Source organism: Anopheles gambiae, chromosome 2 (assembly GCF_943734735.2).
Source record: "Anopheles gambiae chromosome 2, idAnoGambNW_F1_1, whole genome shotgun sequence".
NCBI classification, from domain to species: domain Eukaryota; kingdom Metazoa; phylum Arthropoda; class Insecta; order Diptera; family Culicidae; genus Anopheles; species Anopheles gambiae.
The window spans coordinates 96,361,991-96,380,467 of record NC_064601.1 but is presented as its reverse complement, the minus strand read 5'-3'; the positions used below and the strand labels follow the sequence as shown (position 1 = coordinate 96,380,467).

The window sequence follows — 18,477 nt, the reverse complement described above, 5'->3', positions numbered from 1 at the left end:
TGCATTGAATGTATTAAAAAAAAACCCTCATCGCCTATCGAAGGATGTCTTCGGGCGTGACTGCTGCCCCCAAAACACTGCCTACCTGTATCGCCTGCCGGCCTTGCGACTGTGACATGGACACGGGAATCATTCGGCTGACACCCGTCTTCCCGAGCACGATCTGGCTGCCCTGGTGCGTGTGACGGATGACGTGCTGCACCTGCTGCATCGTCATGGTCGTGCCGGAGGCAATATTTTTCGGCCCCTGCAGAAACACCTGCGTCGGCTGTACCGTCTTGCCGGCGACGTGCGTGATTTGCGTCATCTTGCCGGCCGCGGCGCCCTTGCGCTGCTGGGTCAGTATTTGCTGCTGCAGATGCACCTGCCGTACCTGGCCCTGGCTGGCCCCGATCGTTTTCAGCTGGCCCGGCTTCACCTGGGACAGCGTCATCCCGGTGGCCGCCACCGTACCGCCGGACGTTTTGACCAGCGTCATCTGCTGTGCGCCGGACGTTCCCGCCTGCTGCACCTGCAGGTTGGCGGCCTGGGCAAACAGTTGTGCCTGCGGTATGAGCTGCTGTTTGTTGTGCGCGGCCTGCTGCTGTTGCTGCTGCTGCTGCTGCTGCTGGCTGATCAGTTGCCGCTTCACCATGAGCTGCATTTCGTTGTCCGTTGCCGGGCGCGTGATCATGTGCTTCGTACCGCCGAGCTGCTTGATGTACTGCATGCGCGGCTGTCCCTGTACCATCTGCACGGTCGCAATCGTACTGCCGGCGGCACCGGTCACCGTCGGCGTTTGGGACACGATCGTGCCACCGGTGGCCGAAACTACCTGCGTCACCGCATTGCCACCGGTGACCGTGGTCACGCCGGACACCTTTTGCACCACGGCCGTACCAGCGGTGGCCGTGCCGGTCGCACCAGCAGCCGTTGCCTGCTGCACCTGCACCGTCTGCCCGACCGTGCCAGTCTGGATGATGTTGCCCTGCAGGATGGCCGGGCTGACGATCGTCTGTTGGCCGGAGGCCGTTTGCAGCACCGTTGCTCCGCCGCTCGTAGCGACCTGGGCCGCCGTCGCCGGATGCAGCACCTTTACCGACTGGCGCATCGGGGGCTGGCGGTAGAATTGTATCTGCGGCGCGTTGCCCGGCTTGCCGGTGCTGGACACCGTCCCGACGGAGATGGATTTGGCCACCACACCGGACACCTGCTGGCCGCCGGCCATCGAAAGCCGCAGCTGGGCGGACTGGAGCTGCGCCTGGGTCAGTCCACCGCCCAGGCTGCTAACGCTGACGACGGTGGGGCTCTGGGAGCCCGATCGCTGGTGCAGCACCACCTCCTGCAGCGTACCGGTCGGCGCAACGATGCGCTGGGCGCGCAGTGCCGACGTCGTCAGCGTGGTTACCTGCGCCGGCTGTATCGTAGCACTGCTGGCCACACCCGACGTCATCACGCTGCCGAGCTGTGCGACCGAGACGACATGCGGGATCGATTGGTTCACGATCGACGTGGCTTGTGAGGCGGGCGAGATCGTTGCAGTACCGCCACCCTGCAGCAGCTGCTGCGACGATGCGGGCTGATGGATGGATACGATCTGGGGCTGGGACGTCAGCTGGACCGAGTTTACGCCCGACATGGTAGTGACGGGTGTGGTCAGCACGACCGACACTTGTTGCGTTTGGCCCGCCTGCCCGACTTGTTGCTGCGCGTTGCCGCTCTGCTGTGCCGCCACCTGTGCCAACTGTTGCGAAAGCAGATTCTGACTTGCCGGACTTGCGACGATGGCTTTAACGATTTGCTGTGTTTGCTGCTGCTGCTGCTGCTGCTGCTGCTGCTGACTGGGACTGGCGCAGATGTTGACTACCGGTTGGCCGACCCGACCCGCCTGCATGATCGTAGCCACGGTTGGGGTCGCATTGGTCGACACGCCGCACACAACGATCGTCGTTGGCTGCCCTGCCGCAGAGGTTACAATTTGCTGACCCTGCACAGTGGTCGCCTGTTGCTGTGGCGAGATGGCGTGCGCTTGCAGTTGCAGCTGCTGCTGAATGAGATGCTGGGCCGGTGTTGCTACCGTGACCGCTTGCACAGTGGCGGCAGATGGTTGCTGCTGCTGCTGGACGACCGTTTGGATGTGTGCCTGCTGCGCTGTTACAATCGGTTGCACACCGACCACCGTCGTCGTGCCCACCTGTTGCTGCTGGATGGTTGTTACGACGGTGCCTGCTTGCGACACAGCCCCAACAGCCTGCTGCTGTTGGGCGTTCTGTTGCTGTTGCTGCTGCTGAGCTTGCTGCTGCTGTTGCTGCTGCTGCTGCTGCAGTTGTGCTTGCTGCTGCTGCTCCTGTGCGACCGTTAGTTTGTGCTTTTCCTTCAAGTACCGCTCGGCCCGACGCGTCGCTATCTCGACCGGTGTCAGCGGCGCATCGTACCCGGTGATACCGTGCTTAGCCAGCACGAGCGCGTGCTTCGGATTCTTCAGCGCTGCCGGCAGCGTGCTCGAGAGCGACGATTTGCCCGGCACCGGCTTCTTGCCGAACGCCGTCCGGATGTTCTCGAACTTCTGTCGCATCAGCTTGATGAACGAACTGTTCGCATCGCTCGTGTACAGCTGGCCGGTGCGCATCGACCGTATCTGCTTCGGAGGCGACGAACCCGCGGCGGCTGCGGCGTTCGATGGCGGGGGAGGCGACGACGACGACGTCGTGGGCGACTGTTTCTGCGGGTTTTTGTTCTTTTTCTGCTTCTTCGGGCTCTCCAGCAGCTTGCCCTCCTCGCGCGGCATTATGACGGACTCGTACCGGTAGCGGCACTGCTTCGGCAGCCGGTACGTGCGCGACGACTGGTTGACAATGTCCGCCACCAGGTCCCAGTTCGGCACGTGGCCCGGCGAGATCAGCATCAGGTTCAGCGGCAAACCCTGCAGGTTCTGTATCACGTTCAGGATCGCCATATCCTCGTACACCGTCCACTCCGGTATGCCGCCCTCCGGCTCGACCGGCGGCTTCATCGGCAGCGTGGTCGGCTTCATCGCCAGCATCGGCGGGAACGGCTTGATGATACCCTTGTACCGCTGCAGCTTGTACTCCTTGCGCAGCTTGGCCATCTGGGGCGTGGGCCGATCGAACAGCGAGCGCGGCGCGTAGTACGTGTCCTCGCGCCGTATCTTCGGCGGCCGGCGCCCATCGGGATAGAAGCCCGCCTCCGAGCGGCTGCGCTTGTAGTCCTTCTTGATGTACACGGGCGGCAGCTCCGCCTCCGGGATGATGTCGGACGTGTCGTACAGGAACGTCAGCGAATGATCCACGTACAGATCGTTATCATCTTGTGGGGGCGTCGGGGGACACCACATCTGTGCAGGCGTGGAAAAACACATTCGGGCACGCGCGAGGAAGGAGAGTAGAATGAGATTATTAGCAAATGGAGCACACACACGCTGCGTGTTCTGTACTAGGAGAGAGCGAGAGATTTAGCTTTCTTTTAGGGGGAGCGAGTGAAGGTTGGAAACTAAATCTTGCACAGTACAAAAACACGCACAAAGAAGGATATAAAAGACAGATGTGGAGTACTCACCGGCATCTTCTCCATCGTGCTATCCGATATCCATATCTAGAGCATTTTCCACGGTACGCACACATCGGAAGAGCACGTGTTTCGAGTGAACAAACGAGATGATTGAGTAAAACAGAGAGAAAGGGAGAGAGAGGTAGGGAGGAGAGAAAAGAGAGAGAGAGAGAGAGAGAGAGAGAGAGAGAGAGAGAGATATTACAAATCCGTACAATTATTTTGTTAATTTTTGTTTGCCAACACGCGCGCCCGTTGCTGAAACCGATCAGGTCTGTGGACCGTGACACACAGCCACGTACTTCTTCTCTGTGTGTGTGCTGATTTTTTTCCATCTTTCCACAGCATCGTTCAGCAACGGGCGCGCGGAGTTGTTTGCTGCTTTCTCAGCTGCAAGTCAAGCAAAACTTCTCTTCTTCTTTATAAATTTCTGATGCTTTCGAATTTCTGATGCTTTCTGATCCTTTTACCATGTAGAGGGCGCGCGTAAATTACATCGGATCTGGGGGGGACTATTGTGTTTTAGCTTCGATTTCTTTTTTTCCGATTCACGTTCAATTGCTTCACTTTTTGATTTTCTCGAACCAAATTTGTGTGTTTTGGCAGTACATGGACAATAATTTCTACCACGAGGTTGTAACGTAAATACAAAACAAGGAACCACACAGCGTGGTTCAGCAATCCTAATAAATTTTTAAAAAACTCAATATTTAGCTTTCCACTACACACGCACACCACACACACATACACCCCCCAACGCTCATTTCCTATATTTTTCTTTGGCCATTTTTTATCAAATCATTGTTATTCGAATGCATCAGAAATTACAAGAAAAAATTAACAAAATAAATCATCACCTTGCTGTTTTTGTGTTGAGTTGTCTGAATAATGTTGCTTATATGTACGTTCGCAAACAATTTCAAATGGTTTTTCGCGTTTTCTTTTTTATGATTTTAATGCCAGAAAACTTATTTTTTTTTTTGCTTTGGTGCCATTCAAAAGGACATTCTAGCGTGCACTACTCGTTATCAGAAGGTTACAAGTCACGCGCGATTGAAGTAATAATTTAGATTTTTGGGTCTTGCGTATTTTTTGTAACGGTATCAGGAATTATCGCGTAAGAACGTACAATAAACAGCAAGTTATGGTTTGGATTTTCACATCTTCTCTTTAGCATAGATAATTAGTATTCTCTCTCTATCTCTCTCTCTTTATCTTTCTCTTTCTCTCTCGTGTATCTCTCTTTATCTCTCCGTTTGGCGCATCGTTTCCGTTTGTACTCTCCGTCTACGTCTTTCTTTTTGCATCCATATTTCTTGCTCTCTAGATACAGAAGGATATCGATAGCAACTACCACCACCCGGCAACCAAACAACTGTAGTAAAAAGCAGCCACACGCGGGGAATGTTGTGTGTGTTTGCCTTTTCTTTCTGTTTACATCAACAACATCATGGCACATATGATGTATGTTCACGTGCCCGCCGACAATTGCGCACTCCGTCACACCGGAAGAGGAAGCGTCGTGCGTTCTTGAAAATCTGTACGAACGGATTACATATCTCTCTCGCTCTGTTTTGTGACACCAAAAGCTGTTCACATTACTTTTCAACGGAAAATATGTTCAACGTTGTTTTGATGAAACTGTTCAGGTTCAGTTAATTGTTTCTTCTCTTACTCTTTTCTTCTTTGTTTGAACGTTGTGTAATAATCGCTTTCTTCTCGCATTATTCGAATGAATTCATCAACTCAAGCATTTCTTTTTTTACTCAGCAAGGATAATTTTTTATTCTATTAATTTTTTCTCGCAAACATGCAAACACACCTCTCCTCTCTGCCTTGTTCTGTTTGCAATATGCGCGGTTTTTTGTTTGTTTGTTTTGTTTTGCTTTTGTTATGTTCTTCTCTCTGTTATTGCGCGCGCGCTGTTTACTATTACACGGCGGCGCTTTTTTCGATCGATCGAGCATTCTGTTTTCCCTGGGATGTGTTGTTACTTTCGTAATAGTAATATTTTCTCTTTTGTTTTCTTCTACTTTCGCTTCTGCTCTCTTTCTACTATGCTGCCTTTTTCCACGCGGCACACGGTTTATAGCGGTGAAAACATTATCGTGTGTTCGATCTGCCTACAACAAACCTGGGTTTTCCTATTGATCATCGTTTGGCCGGTCATAATTGTCCCCTTTCCCAAATGAAAACTGGTAAAACTGGTACTTCACGCATTTCTTTCCCCCGTCCGTAAATAGTCAACTAGTATTCGTGTTAGGGGTGTGGGGGGCTCACTATGTTACAGTCTCTGTTTTGTTGTTGTTCTGGGCTATTCTGTTGTTTTTCATTATCGATCATTTTTCTACACGCACAACAGCATGAGGATGGATTTTGGGATACGCATACAGTGTGTGTTTGGGTAGCCATTTTGATAAGCGATTTTTAATCGCGATCAATAATAGGCAGCCACATATGTTAACCAGCATAAATGTTAACCATGCGGAGACTACTACAATGCGCCACAGACATTGTTGCTTAAATAAAAATAAAACCCAAAATCTGATGGAATTTTGGAAAGAACCAATTGGAATCTAGGCGAACTAATGGCTCCGTTTGTTCTGATTTCCTGTGTGCGCTGCTGCATATAAATACATGATAAATCCTTCCACCAGCAGTCGGGTTAACACGAACACAGCTTCCGTGTTTGTGTATGTATGTGTGTGTGTATATTAAGGATAAAATATGCACATATGTACTGCGTTGATCAGTGATTTCTAATGAGCTGTACACCACCCCCTAGAGGTCCGTAGAAATAATCTCGTGTCCTATTCTACATATATTTACATCTTGAACTACACCGAGCATATTTATAGATTTGCGAAGATTTGCAACCTTCAAACACAATACACACACATACGTATGTTTGTGTGTGTTGATTGTTTTGGGTAGTAGATAGTGTTGTTTAATGCATAAAAGTATGCTGCTTTCCCCCCCTACTTAAACAACTGAACAAAAGAAATGTAACATTTCCAAAATCTCTCACTTTCAATTTCCTTAGCATATATATTTTTAATAAACTAACCTGTGGATGCGGGGGTGATGGGGAGGTATGGGATGTATACGAAAAAGAGCTGCGTACAGAAAACGCATACACTGAGTGATACACACTTTTGATCGTGCGTCCGCGACTGCTGCGGCGAACCGATCGATCAAAAAACGAGTTTAGTACTACACCTAATTCTCTCCTGCACATTATTGTGTGTTAAGCGTGAGGCGGCGATGACGCAAAACGAAGGATGTACGGGTGGAATTATGTATGATAGGAAATAAATAGTGACGCACGCCCCCTCCAAATGTACATTATTGAATAATGCTATCACAATTAAACGATACGATAGGGTGTGTGTCCGCACAAGTTTTGCGCCACTTGGCCCCATAATGATGGGAGACAGTGATATGGGGAGCAGGATCGATCATCAGGGTGCAGAGATAGTAGACGAGGATAGGGATTCAAACAGAGAGAGCACATGTTTAAAACTGGACAGGCATTATTGCCAGACACTGGTACAACAGACAAGCTGTCAAATGCTGTTAAAATAGCGATTTTGTGTGCACTATTGCTTTGAGATGTATGCAAATTTAGAACCCTTGAAACGATTGGCTTTTCTGTGTATGTTATTTCCAAGATAGAGCTTTTCGCACTATAAACAAAATATGAAACAAACGTACGGTACATGGGAGAGGGAGAAACGGAAAACATACTCTTGCCAAGCTGGCTGTCCATTTATGATTTTTAGATGACAACACACAAAAAAAAAAAACATAAAATAAAATTCGATATAATATAAAACATAACACACATTCCTTCCTTTCCTATCGTGATCGTGTCTCCACTGTTGAGTCGCTTGCCCTTTTACGTAAGCAATACTTCGTTATTATTGGGTGTGTGTGTGTTTTTATCCATTACCAGTCAGTGTCTAACAGTGCGGTGAGGATGCGTGATGGTGGTGGGTAGGTAGAAGCGAGCAAACGAGAGCCCAATTGTCAATGTGTGAAAAAGTCCATTCAAATAATATAACTGTGTGATGTTTCTCCGGGTAGGCAAAATAAGGTGTACAAAACCAAATGCCATCCAACCTTTGGAGGAATTACTCTTCTGCTTTTTCAGACAGCAAAAGGAAAAAAAGTAGATTAAAAAACATAAACCCAATTCGGGGTTAGGCATTAACAAGTGTCCATTTACACGGAGGCGGCAAGTAGCAGCAGCACCAGCAGCAGTTTGGCAGACGACGGCAGTTGCCACCATCAAACGTTTCCATTTTCTAATGGATCCTTTTCCTCGTGCTGCTGACCTTCTCCAGCAGCTGCGATCGCCGTTCTACTACGTGCCACGGTGGGTGCTAACTTGGAGGCGGATCCCTCCTCACCACCTGGCAACTTTCCATCAGCACCACCACTTCGGTGATTTTCGCTGCCTCCATCTGCTTCCTCTTTCCGACCAGCACCGGTAGTGCCTGCCTTCGTTAGCCAACCGTCCAGTGTGCGATTGTAGGTGGCACCACCCGCGTTCATCACAATGGATGGGGTTGCACGACCGCCAGCGCTGCCAACCCCTCTAGACAGTCGCTTCAAACGCCGCAGCTTCGTGTTCGTGGGCGTTGGAGCCCGGAATCCATCGCTCACCTCTGCCACCCTTTTCGCCGTGTCGGGGGTGCGCAGCAAATCGTTCACAACGACCTTCAAGTTTCTGATTACGTTGGTGGTTTTTGGGACGATCGAGTTTGTAACCGTTTTTTGTGGCTGCTGCTGTTCGGTGGTGGTAGCGGGAGGAAGAGGAGCCGCCGATGAGTCGGAACTATGATTTAGATGGTCACGATGATTATCGACCACTGTACTACTGTTACACTCATTCGCTTCCGCTGGCTTGGAGGAGCTGCTTTCGACCGCCGACGACGAAGCGTCCTTTTTGCTACACTCTGCACTTTCTCTCTCCTCAGTATCGCCACCATCATCGCCCAGTACATGATGATGATGGTTCGATTGCTGTGAAAGTTGAGGCGTTTTCGAGCGATTGGGCCGCCGGTTGTACACCGGCAGCATCGGACTGTCGTCCAGCGTCCAAAGGTTGATCTTGACCGTGCCACGCGATCGCGTTCGGGGCGTGGTTTTGCTAGCATTGGACGACTCGTCCACATCGTCGGACGTTTCATCGACCGAAAGATCGCAACTGGCCGGGACGACCATGGGCGAGGTCGAGCTGACGACGGGCGTCCTGCTTCGACCGTCCCGTGCGCGGCCAACGCGAGAGGTGGGACGGGAAGACTGATGGTCCTTGGTGCTACTGCCACCTCCACCTCCACCGCCGTCCACTGTCCCTCCTGCCCGTGCGTCCTCATCGTGATGCATACCCGGGCCAGCGGAATTACCACTATTATAGTAGCTGTTCATTTGATTCGAATCCGAATCGGGCGCATCGTTCGAATCGACCATCACGTCCAGGCTGCACTCACTGTCAAACTCGTCCAGGGGCTTGGCCAATGATGACGCCGTCACCGCAGCAGCAGCATCACTAGCGGATGAACTGCTGGCCGAGGAAACGGTAGAACGATCGGCGGCCGCGTTGTTACTGCTCTTGGCCACTCGAACAGGACTTGGCACCTGACGAGTGATCTTAGCACGCGCACTACCACCACCACCACTACCACCACTGTTGGTAGTGGTGGCGGCTTTCGGAGACTGTTTTACATTGACTCCTGTCTTTTGAATCATCGAGCCTATAACTGCTCTTGCTGCCACCGAGGCTCGCCTAGGCGTGTTTCTCAGCATAACAATGGCAGCATTTTCTCCATCTTGCACAGCATCATCTTGCTTTTTCCCTCGATCGTCCTCCGTACCAACGTCTGCCAAAGGATCCTGCTCTTCCTCCTCTTCCTCTTCTGTTCCATCTTCCCCACTGTCAGCCGCTTCCGAATCGGATCCATTTTCCTCCCGATTTGATTCGCCCTCATCTTGTACCGTTTCATTCGAACTTTCGTCCGACTCGAGCTCATCCTCATCCTCATCCTCATCCTCATCGTCTGTTAATGAAGCTTTGGAAACATTCCTTCTAGCGTGCTTGGCGTTGCGCGTTGCACCTTTCACTCGACGCTGATTTGCAGCCGCCGCCACCGCCGCCTTGCTGCTCTGTGAACGGGCACCACCTTTAGCAACGGCGCTTTCTTGATACTTTCGTTTGCCCAAAATACTGCCGGTGGCTTTGTTATTACCAAGGCCAGATTGTTTTGCCCCAACACCACCCGAATGATGCTTCGACTGCTGTTTCGCCGAAGCCAACACTCTCCTGCCGGTTGCAGTCGTCAGTTTCTGCCCACCATCGGCTCTACCACCACTTCTACTACCACCGTCGTACTTGCTTGCCGCCACTTGATGGCCCCTGCTGTTCGCTCTATTCTTCAGTGTCCCTCCGTCACGGTTGGTCATTGTCTTTGCTGTCGTCGTCGCTGTCGTCACCCTCGAAGTCCGGTCGTTGCGGCGCATTGTGCGCAACCTGTGCTTACTACTACCACCACTACTAACTCTATTACTAGGATGAGTTTTATTAACCTGATTTTTGGCATCCTCCCGGGAGAAGGTGAGCAGGTCGGCGTGCTCTTCTGCTTCGCGCTTGCGGGCCGCCTCCTCGTTGCGCCGCTGCTCCGCCAGGCGGTTCGCTTCCCAGTCGCGCTTTTGCTGCTCGATCTCCTGCTCCACCGCTTTCAACTGCACCGCAGTCCAGGTACCTTCGGTGTCCTCGACGAAACGCATCGCGTACCGCTCGACGGGACTCAACTGGAGGGAAAGGAAACGAAACGAGGGGTTTTGTTATTCATTTGAACGAGCGGTGTGTGTGGTTGTGATACACAGATTCATACATTACAGGGGATTCCAGCCGTTTTCTTAGTTGTGAGACACCTCCTTGACTCTTTCCTATTGGAAGTGAACTTCATATGATGGAAATTGAACTCTATGGCACCCTTTTTGGACAGGCTCCTTGAAAAATGCTATTGGATTTGTCCAACACGGGAGCTATAGAGTCCAATTCCCATTGCATTAAGTGCATTTCGCGTCAGAAAGAGTCAATAAAGTGTCCCACAGCTATGAGAACTCCTGGAAAACCTTGTAAAATGAAAACAAAATAATCAAGCTGTACGAGAACTATGATAGCACACGGCTACCTGCAAAAGTTGCAAGCCGGGTGCGGTCTGGGACGTCATTGGAGTATTGTATTCCAACCTAGCAATGAACTGAGCGCAATACATGATGATGCTCAACCCGCCTTTCCCCAATCCCGAGGAATCAGGGAAAAAGCTCTACTAAAGTTGGGTGTTTTTTTTTTAATCAGGACATTTCCCTTTCCACCTACCTGTTTAATTAGATTCTGCACCTCCTTTTCGGCCTTGCTCAGCTCCGGCTCCTTGCCCTCGGCGTCACCGGCGGCCGCCACCTTCTCCTCGTCGATCGGAATGGTTTCGTCGAACTCGTCGAGATCGGCCGACGCTTCGGCCTTGGCGAACTTAGCCGCCTGCACGTCCTGATCGTCCTCGGCGGCTGCCAGCGCAGACTCGAACACATTGATGGCCGATTTGCTGCTGTCCACCGCCGGCTCGCCGCCTGTCGCCGGCTGCGGCTGCCCCGGGCCCGTCGCAAGGTTCGCGTTCAACCGCTCCTTCCGCTCGCGGTCCCGGTCGAGCACCTCGGCCAGCCGGGCCGACGCGTCCTGCTCCGCACTGTCCACCGTGAACAGGTCCTGGATGGTGGTGGAGCTCTTGAAGTAGGCGGTGGTAAAGTTGCCGCCCTCGATTGCCAGATCGCCCAGTATGCGCTTCTGGTTCGCCTTCTTCAGTATGTTCTCCTCGATCGTCTTCTCGCTCACCAGCCGGTAGATGTGCACGTCGCGCGTCTGCCCGATCCGATGGCACCGGTCCTGGGCCTGCGCGTCCATCGTCGGGTTCCAGTCCGAGTCGTAAAATATCACAGTGTCGGCGCCGGTCAAGTTAATGCCAACGCCCCCGGACCGGGTCGACAGGATGAACGCGAACATGCGCCGGTCGTTGTTGAACCGCTCCATCAGCACCTGCCGCTGCTCCACCTTCGTCGTGCCGTCGAGCCGCAGGTAGATGTGGCCGTGGTAGTTGAGGAATGCTTCCAGCACGTCCAGCATGCGCGTCATCTGGGTGAAGATGAGCACGCGGTGGCCTTCCGATTTTAGCTTCTTCAGCAACCGGTCGAGCGTTTGCAGCTTGCCACAGTCGTACTGAATGAGGCGGGGATCCGGAAACTAGAGTAAAAGGACAGACAAGTGAAGGTAATTAAAGTGGATTGAAACAACATACACTTTGTAAAGTCGTTCAGATGCTTCTACAAGTGCAATTACAAGGATAATTTATGTTAATTTGTACGACAATTCTAATGCTTTCTTAATATATTGCTAAGAAAGCGACGTATATACGCCAACAGGTATGAAATGCCTAAAGCATGATATAGCTCTATTGCAAAAACCATTCAAATAAAGACTTAGAACGATTGATTTGTAGAGCAACTCTCCCATCCTCTCCCAAACCCATTTTGGGATCAAAATTTCACTATTTCTAAACAAATCAACTCATCTCTCCCCTTCCTATCTTACTCACCTGTGTGCTCATGGCGGAAATAATCGGATGCAGCAGCTGAATGGCTGGCTGGATTTGCTCCGCCATCGTCGCCTCCCACTGCTGCTCGGCGTTCAGCTTGGATGGATGCGGATGGGACACCTGCAGGTACGGTGTCGGCGCACACACGGCCGGTACGAACAGGACAAAGTTTGAGATCGTCGCACGCAGCTCGCCCGCCCGCTGATCGATGCTTTTGATCGCTTCCGACAGGCACGAGCTGGCGGCAGCAAACAGCGCACCGTTTTTCGTCCCACCGCAGCCGCCGCCGCCGCCGCACCGTGCCATCGTTGCGCGCCGGGTGTGGTACGAGCTGGCGACACCGAACGGAATCAGCTCGTCCGGCCGGTGCCGGAACTCTTCCTCGATCAAAGCGCACAACGTTTCGCGCAGATCCCGCCCATAGATCGGGGTCGCATCGCAACGCTTCGCATTGATGCGCCCGAGCAGCTCCAGCACCTCCCGGCGCCGCTCCTTGCGCGACTCCTCGATGCAGGCCAGATAGAACTCGGTGCGCTGCCGTTCGTCCATTTCGGCCGCTTCCGCCGATCTGGCCGCCGCGTCCCCACTACTGCCGGCGACGCTCTTCGAGTGCTTTAGCTGCTTCATGATCGTGGCGGCCAGCGTCGATGAGATCTGCGTCTTTTGGCCGACGTTCTGTACCATCCGGTTGGCGGTGGCACCGCTCACTGTCGCTGCTGCTGCTGCTGCCGCCGATGTGGCCGCGGCGCTCGACTGTCCTCCCATCGACTGGTGTGTGGCTATTCGCTGCGTTGGCAAAACATTAACACCGCCGCTACCACCTGCCGCTAGTGCGGGTCGATGGAATATGGCCTGACCTCCGCTACCACCGGCTGCCGGCTGCAGTCGCCCGGTGATGATGTACGACTGGGACGCGTTCGTGCCGATTCCACCACCCGATGACACCTGAGGAATGATCTGCACCACCTGGCCCGCATTTAACCGGTTCTGCTGCTGCTGCTGGTGCAGTGGACCGGCCATAGACACGATACCACCACCGCCGGCAATGTCGCTCCGCTTGCGCAGGAGTAGCCCGGGCGACATGCTTCTATTGCTGCCCGCCGCCGCCACCATACTGCTGGAATCGAGGCCCGCCGAACTGCCGCCGCCCATCATCATCATCACCGTGGACGAGCCGCGCCGCCGTATGTCGATGACCCGCGACTGGATGGTGCTGCTGCTGCTGCCGCCGGAACCGATGAGGGATGATTTCTTATCTAGGGATGCTTCATGATTTACAAGCGGAACAAACTTTGTCCCTTCAGTCTTCATCGCCGGGCTGGTGCCGACGCGCACGCCCGTCGTGATGCTGACGCCGGCCCGATTGCCGCCGAGCGACTCCTGCACGCGCACGTCGGGAATGCGCACGTGCAGCCGCAGCTTCCCGGTGGGACACCGGGGCGGTGGCAGCGGGGTAGAATCGATTTCCTCGATCAGCCGCTTCGGCATGCACAGGTGCTGCGCACGGTGCGCCACGTACGCGGGCAGCAGCAGCTCCAGCTGAATTAGTACTAAGTTTAAGGAAGACAGATCAATTTGCTGCAACGGGAAGGAAAGGAAAGGCACGAAATTAGATCTTCTTTCCGATTGGCGCGAAAGCGCAAAACCAAAGCGAAGCAAACGGTGCTTAAAAACTCACAGTGAATGGATCGTAGCTGAACATGTTGTACACGAGCGAGGCCGTCTTAATGCTGATGCCCTCCATGCGGAAGGGCGATATTGTCGGTCGCTCCTCGAACATGTTCGGATGGTTGCACACCTTGCGCAGCTGCATTAGGACGTTAATCACGCTCAGCAGATTGCCCGATGCTAGCGTTTCTCTCGTTCTAGACAGAAAGGGACAAAGAGAAGGTAAAGAGCCAACCATTAGCACCATTAACGAACTCTCTCTCTCTCTCACACACACACACCACACTCCCAACTACACCCGTGTACTACTACTCACTTTGCTCGACTCATAAAGTCATCGTAGAGAAAGCGCTGACGCTTGGACAGTCGACACATGACCACGTGTTCGTACTTTTTCGGCATCTGCTTTTCCACCTCGCATTTCAACCTCCGCAGCAAAAACGGTCGCAATACCTGAAGAGAAAAAAAGGCCCGCCATACCGCAAGCGTTAATTAGTTGTTTAGGAATTAACCACATCTCCATTTAATATATATGTAAACATTATGATTATTCACCACCAAAACCGTTAAAAAACGAAATCACATTTTAAAAAAAAAATCATAAGACGCCACAACAAAAAACGGGTAAAATTATAAGTAATGCTTCTTTTTGCAAACCCCAAACCAAACCATACCAATTTTCTTATGAATTCCCACCGCCAGACCACATGTTTTCCTTTAAACAACACACATAGTAACAAAGAAAAGGTTACGATCCACCAAACCCCATCCAAAAAAAGACAAACAAAGGCACACACACACACAAAATTATGAGAAAGCACCGTGTAAAGGTGGTATGTGACACGATAAAACACGCACGCACGTCCGCACGCAGCAGAGGAAGCATCAGCCCCCGGCGCGCACAGTATGGGGAGGGGTGATGATGCGTAAATAATCATAATATTACATTACGTACAGGGTACAGACCTTGTGCAGGCGCTTGATAATCGTTTCATTGTACTCGGAGTTGCCTTCGATCATGCCGGTCATCGGGTTCGAGAACCATTCCTTGAACTCGCGGTGCGATTGAAACACGTGCGGCATCAGGAAGTGCATCAGCGACCACAGTTCCATCAAATTGTTCTGCAGCGGCGTGCCGGTGAGCAGTAGTCGTCTGAAAAAACGGAAAACAAAAACATGTTCATTCAATGGGGAATTGCACTCGGGAGGATACAATGAGAGAGTAATGGAAACATTTCGCTCCCTGTTTCATGCGTTGTTTTATCAGACAAATGCCTCGTATAGGGGTCATCTTGCAAATGGAAAAGGCACTCTAGAACAGATTGCCAGCTCCAATCAGCTAGAAACGTAATATTTTTAACATCATGGGTAAAACGCATTCGCATACAACGGGGAGAACACGCTTGATACCAAAAGAAGCAATAAACACGCATACTCACTGTTCGGTTTGAAAGTTGAGCAGCAGTTGCCAGCGCTGAGATTTGAAGTTTTTGATGTTTTGCGCCTCGTCCAGAATGAGGTACTTCCACTTTTTCCGCCGGAAGCTCTGGTGGTCCTGTATCACCAGCTTGTACGACGTGATGCACACGTGGAAGGCGTTCACCTTCGTCCAGCCGGTGCGCTTCTGCTTGCGCTCCTTCGGCGTACCGTAGTAGGTCAGTATCTTGAACCCCGGGCACCACTTCTTGAACTCCATCTCCCAGTTGAGCATCACCGACGACGGTACGATGATCAGATGCGGGCCCCAGTTGCCCTTCACGCACGCCAGATGCGCCAGCAGCGAGATGGTTTGGATCGTCTTGCCCAAACCCATCTCGTCCGCCAGTATGCCGTTCAGCTTGCGGTCGTGCATCGTCACCAGCCAGTCCAGCCCGATGTGCTGGTACTCGCGCAGCGAATGCTTCAGCAGCGTCGGTATCGGCGTCACGACGCTGGTCGACGACAGCGTGTTACCCTTCGGCTGGATGCTTTCCGCGATGGCAGCCGCATCGTTCAGCATATCGTCCTTGTCGCTTTGACTTTTGGCAGCCGACGATGCCCCGCTGGAGCCTGCTGCTGTTGATGTAGCAGCCGTCTCGCCGGACCCGGTCTCATCGTCAAGCAAATGCTTCAGCCCGAATGCGTCCTCTTCGGCGTCCATCGCTTCCTCGCTTTCGTCCGACTCATCCTCGGTAATATCATCGTCGTCCTCCTCCTCCTCATCGTCGTCCGAGCCTGTCAGACCTTCACTTTCGTCGTTATCGTCCTCCTCCTCCTTGTCCTCATCGTCCGACGACTCGTACATGGGCTGACTTCGCGTTCGTCGCCGTTTGCGATCGTTCGCCGGAACTGCCGGCACCTCGTCCGCATCGTCATCCGAATCGATGTCCATCTGCTCGCCCGCGGGAGGAAGATTTTTGTACTTTGCCATCAGCTCCTCGATGGTCAAGTCGTTGTCGGCCTGGGAAAAAGGTTTTAAATAAGGGAAATCAGTATCATCTTCTGTATTCCACTCCATTCCATGTTTGTACACACTTACATTCAACTCATCGATTTCCTTCTTGTGATCCTGGTTCTTTTCCTTCTTCTCCTGCTCCCGGATGGTATCCTCATCGTCCATGCTATCCTCGTCCGCACTGAAGTCCTTGTCTCCGTCCTCCTCCTCCCCCTCCCTGGTAGCACCCTGCTTCTTCTTCCTCCTCTTCTCATCGGCCTCTTCTTCCTCCTCCTCCTCCTCCTGCTCTTCCTCCCCGTCACCGTCACCGTCGTTCGAGTCGGACAGCACGATCTTATCACGATTCTCCAGATAGTCCTTCGGCAGATTCTTCAGAAAATCGTCCAAATCCATCTCGGACTCCTTCTGCAGGGCGGCCACCTCGTCTTTGGTTCCATCCTCTGCCTCTGCCGCCGCCTCGGCCTCCGCCTTCGCGATCGTTTCCTCGTCATCGTCCGAGCTTTCCGCCTCCGGGCAGAACTCATCGTCCGAACCGCCTGCCAGCCCACCGCTACCGCGCAGCGGGGAGGAAAGGCGCGACGAGTTCAGGCTTTCCGCCTTACTCCCTGGTGGGAGGAGAGCAGCAGCAGCACCGCCCGGCACCGGTGCCGCCTTGTTCATGCCCTCGACCAGCTGCTGCGAGTACTTCTCCGTCTGGTCCACGATGAAGCTAAGCTGCTGATCGAGCGCCTTCTTGCGCCGCTCGTCCAGCTTGGTCTGCTGCTTGTACTCGACCAGCTTTTCCGCGTTCGACCAGAACGTCTTGATTTCCTTCGCCACGAACGCGGCTATCCGCTTCAGCTGCAGCTCCTGGGCCTTCTCCGCCCGCTGCGCCGCCAGCGCCTTGTCCTGGAAGTGTTTCTGCACCATGCGGGCGCACTTTCGCGCGGCCGCCTTCTTCCACTTCCGCTCCTGGGCGAAGTCGGCCGCCAGCCAGACCATCTCCTCGAGCAGATAGTCCCAGTGCGCCTTCGGCCGGGGCGGCTCCTGCACCTTCGGCAGGCGCTTCTCCGTCCACAGGCCCTCCTTCTGCAGCTCCTGGATGCGCTGCATCACGAACACCTCCTGCCGGGCTTTGTTGGTGTACTGGTCCGGCGGACCGTTGCTATTGGTTCCGGCGGGCACTCCTCCACCGAGTTGCTGCTGCTGCTGCTGCTGCTGCCCAGCCAACGACCCGGACGACAGTGCGTTGCCGCGTCCATTGCCAACCGCACCGTTCTGTTGGCCGTTGTTTAGCCCCCGGGACGATGAGCCGGTAATACTGCCGCCGGCCGTACTGCCGCTGCCTCGGCTACCGCCGGCACCACCGGTGAGGCTTCCACCTTGCCGAACGCTCGGCACGTTCGGCCCATTGGTGCCAATGGTGGTCACACTGGGCGATGCATTTGCCGTTTCGAGCAGTTCGCTCTTGATCATATGCCCGCCGAGGGCACTGGACGCGGAGGAGATTTGCCTTTTCCGATCGACGGCGGATGCGGCGGCGGGCGAGATGCCGATACCGACCCGGTCGGGAATGATCGGCGTACCACCTAAAACAGAATCGGAACAAAAACGGAAAAAGATGTTTTAATTTACAAATAATCACAACTATTCGGGTCAACATATATAAAACAAAAGAAAAAACAAGCAACAAAAACAAATTATTTTGAGTAAATTCCAAAACAAATTTTTCACAATTCTTAACCATTACAGAACAGCCACATCCACATCCTTTGCATGGAAGCAAAAAGGTGTCATTTATAAAAGCTTGAAGTAAAACACATCGACGTTTCTAGTACTAAAAGCTACCGATAGTGCCATAAAATTGAAAAGACATTCAATTTGATTGGGATTTATTTTTTCCCGAACGGTTTGAAAACATAAATATGCATGCGTTTCCGAACGTAAAGTGTAACATACTACGGAACATTAAAGGCGAATCAAAAAATTGAAGAAAAAAAAACATTTAGCAACTGATAACCAAGAGAAAGCAACAATTGAATATGCTTTAGTAAAGGCCATGAGTTAATAATCAGCATGCCCTATAGCGGCCAACACAACATCTGGCCAAAATGTTAAAACCATTCGGCAAAAGGTTACATCATATTCAAACAATGAACATAAAAACATAACAAAATGCCAAAACTAAGCTCTAAA

General features: G+C 52.5%; 1 protein-coding gene and 1 non-coding gene across 4 annotated transcripts in view; both read right to left on the bottom strand.

Moving 5' to 3' along the window:
- LOC1276831 (helicase domino) overlaps positions 1-18,477 on the bottom strand; it is a 28,105-nt gene that overhangs the window by 4,742 nt on the left and 4,886 nt on the right. For all 3 annotated transcript variants that reach the window (XM_061650114.1, XM_061650116.1, XM_061650115.1), the window contains 10 exons: positions 16,387-17,870; positions 15,308-16,308; positions 14,835-15,021; positions 14,185-14,321; positions 13,879-14,065; positions 12,201-13,778; positions 10,934-11,848; positions 10,135-10,359; positions 3,556-3,591; positions 86-3,334 (listed from right to left, as the gene is read on the bottom strand). In XM_061650114.1, the coding sequence (XP_061506098.1) occupies positions 86-3,334; positions 3,556-3,591; positions 10,135-10,359; positions 10,934-11,848; positions 12,201-13,778; positions 13,879-14,065; positions 14,185-14,321; positions 14,835-15,021; positions 15,308-16,308; positions 16,387-17,870 (8,999 nt within the window). The remainder of the gene's footprint in view (positions 1-85; positions 3,335-3,555; positions 3,592-10,134; positions 10,360-10,933; positions 11,849-12,200; positions 13,779-13,878; positions 14,066-14,184; positions 14,322-14,834; positions 15,022-15,307; positions 16,309-16,386; positions 17,871-18,477) is intronic.
- LOC133392358 (small nucleolar RNA Me28S-Am2589) lies at positions 15,125-15,230 on the bottom strand. The gene has a single exon (XR_009765683.1). It is a non-coding gene; the product is annotated as a small nucleolar RNA Me28S-Am2589 (small nucleolar RNA).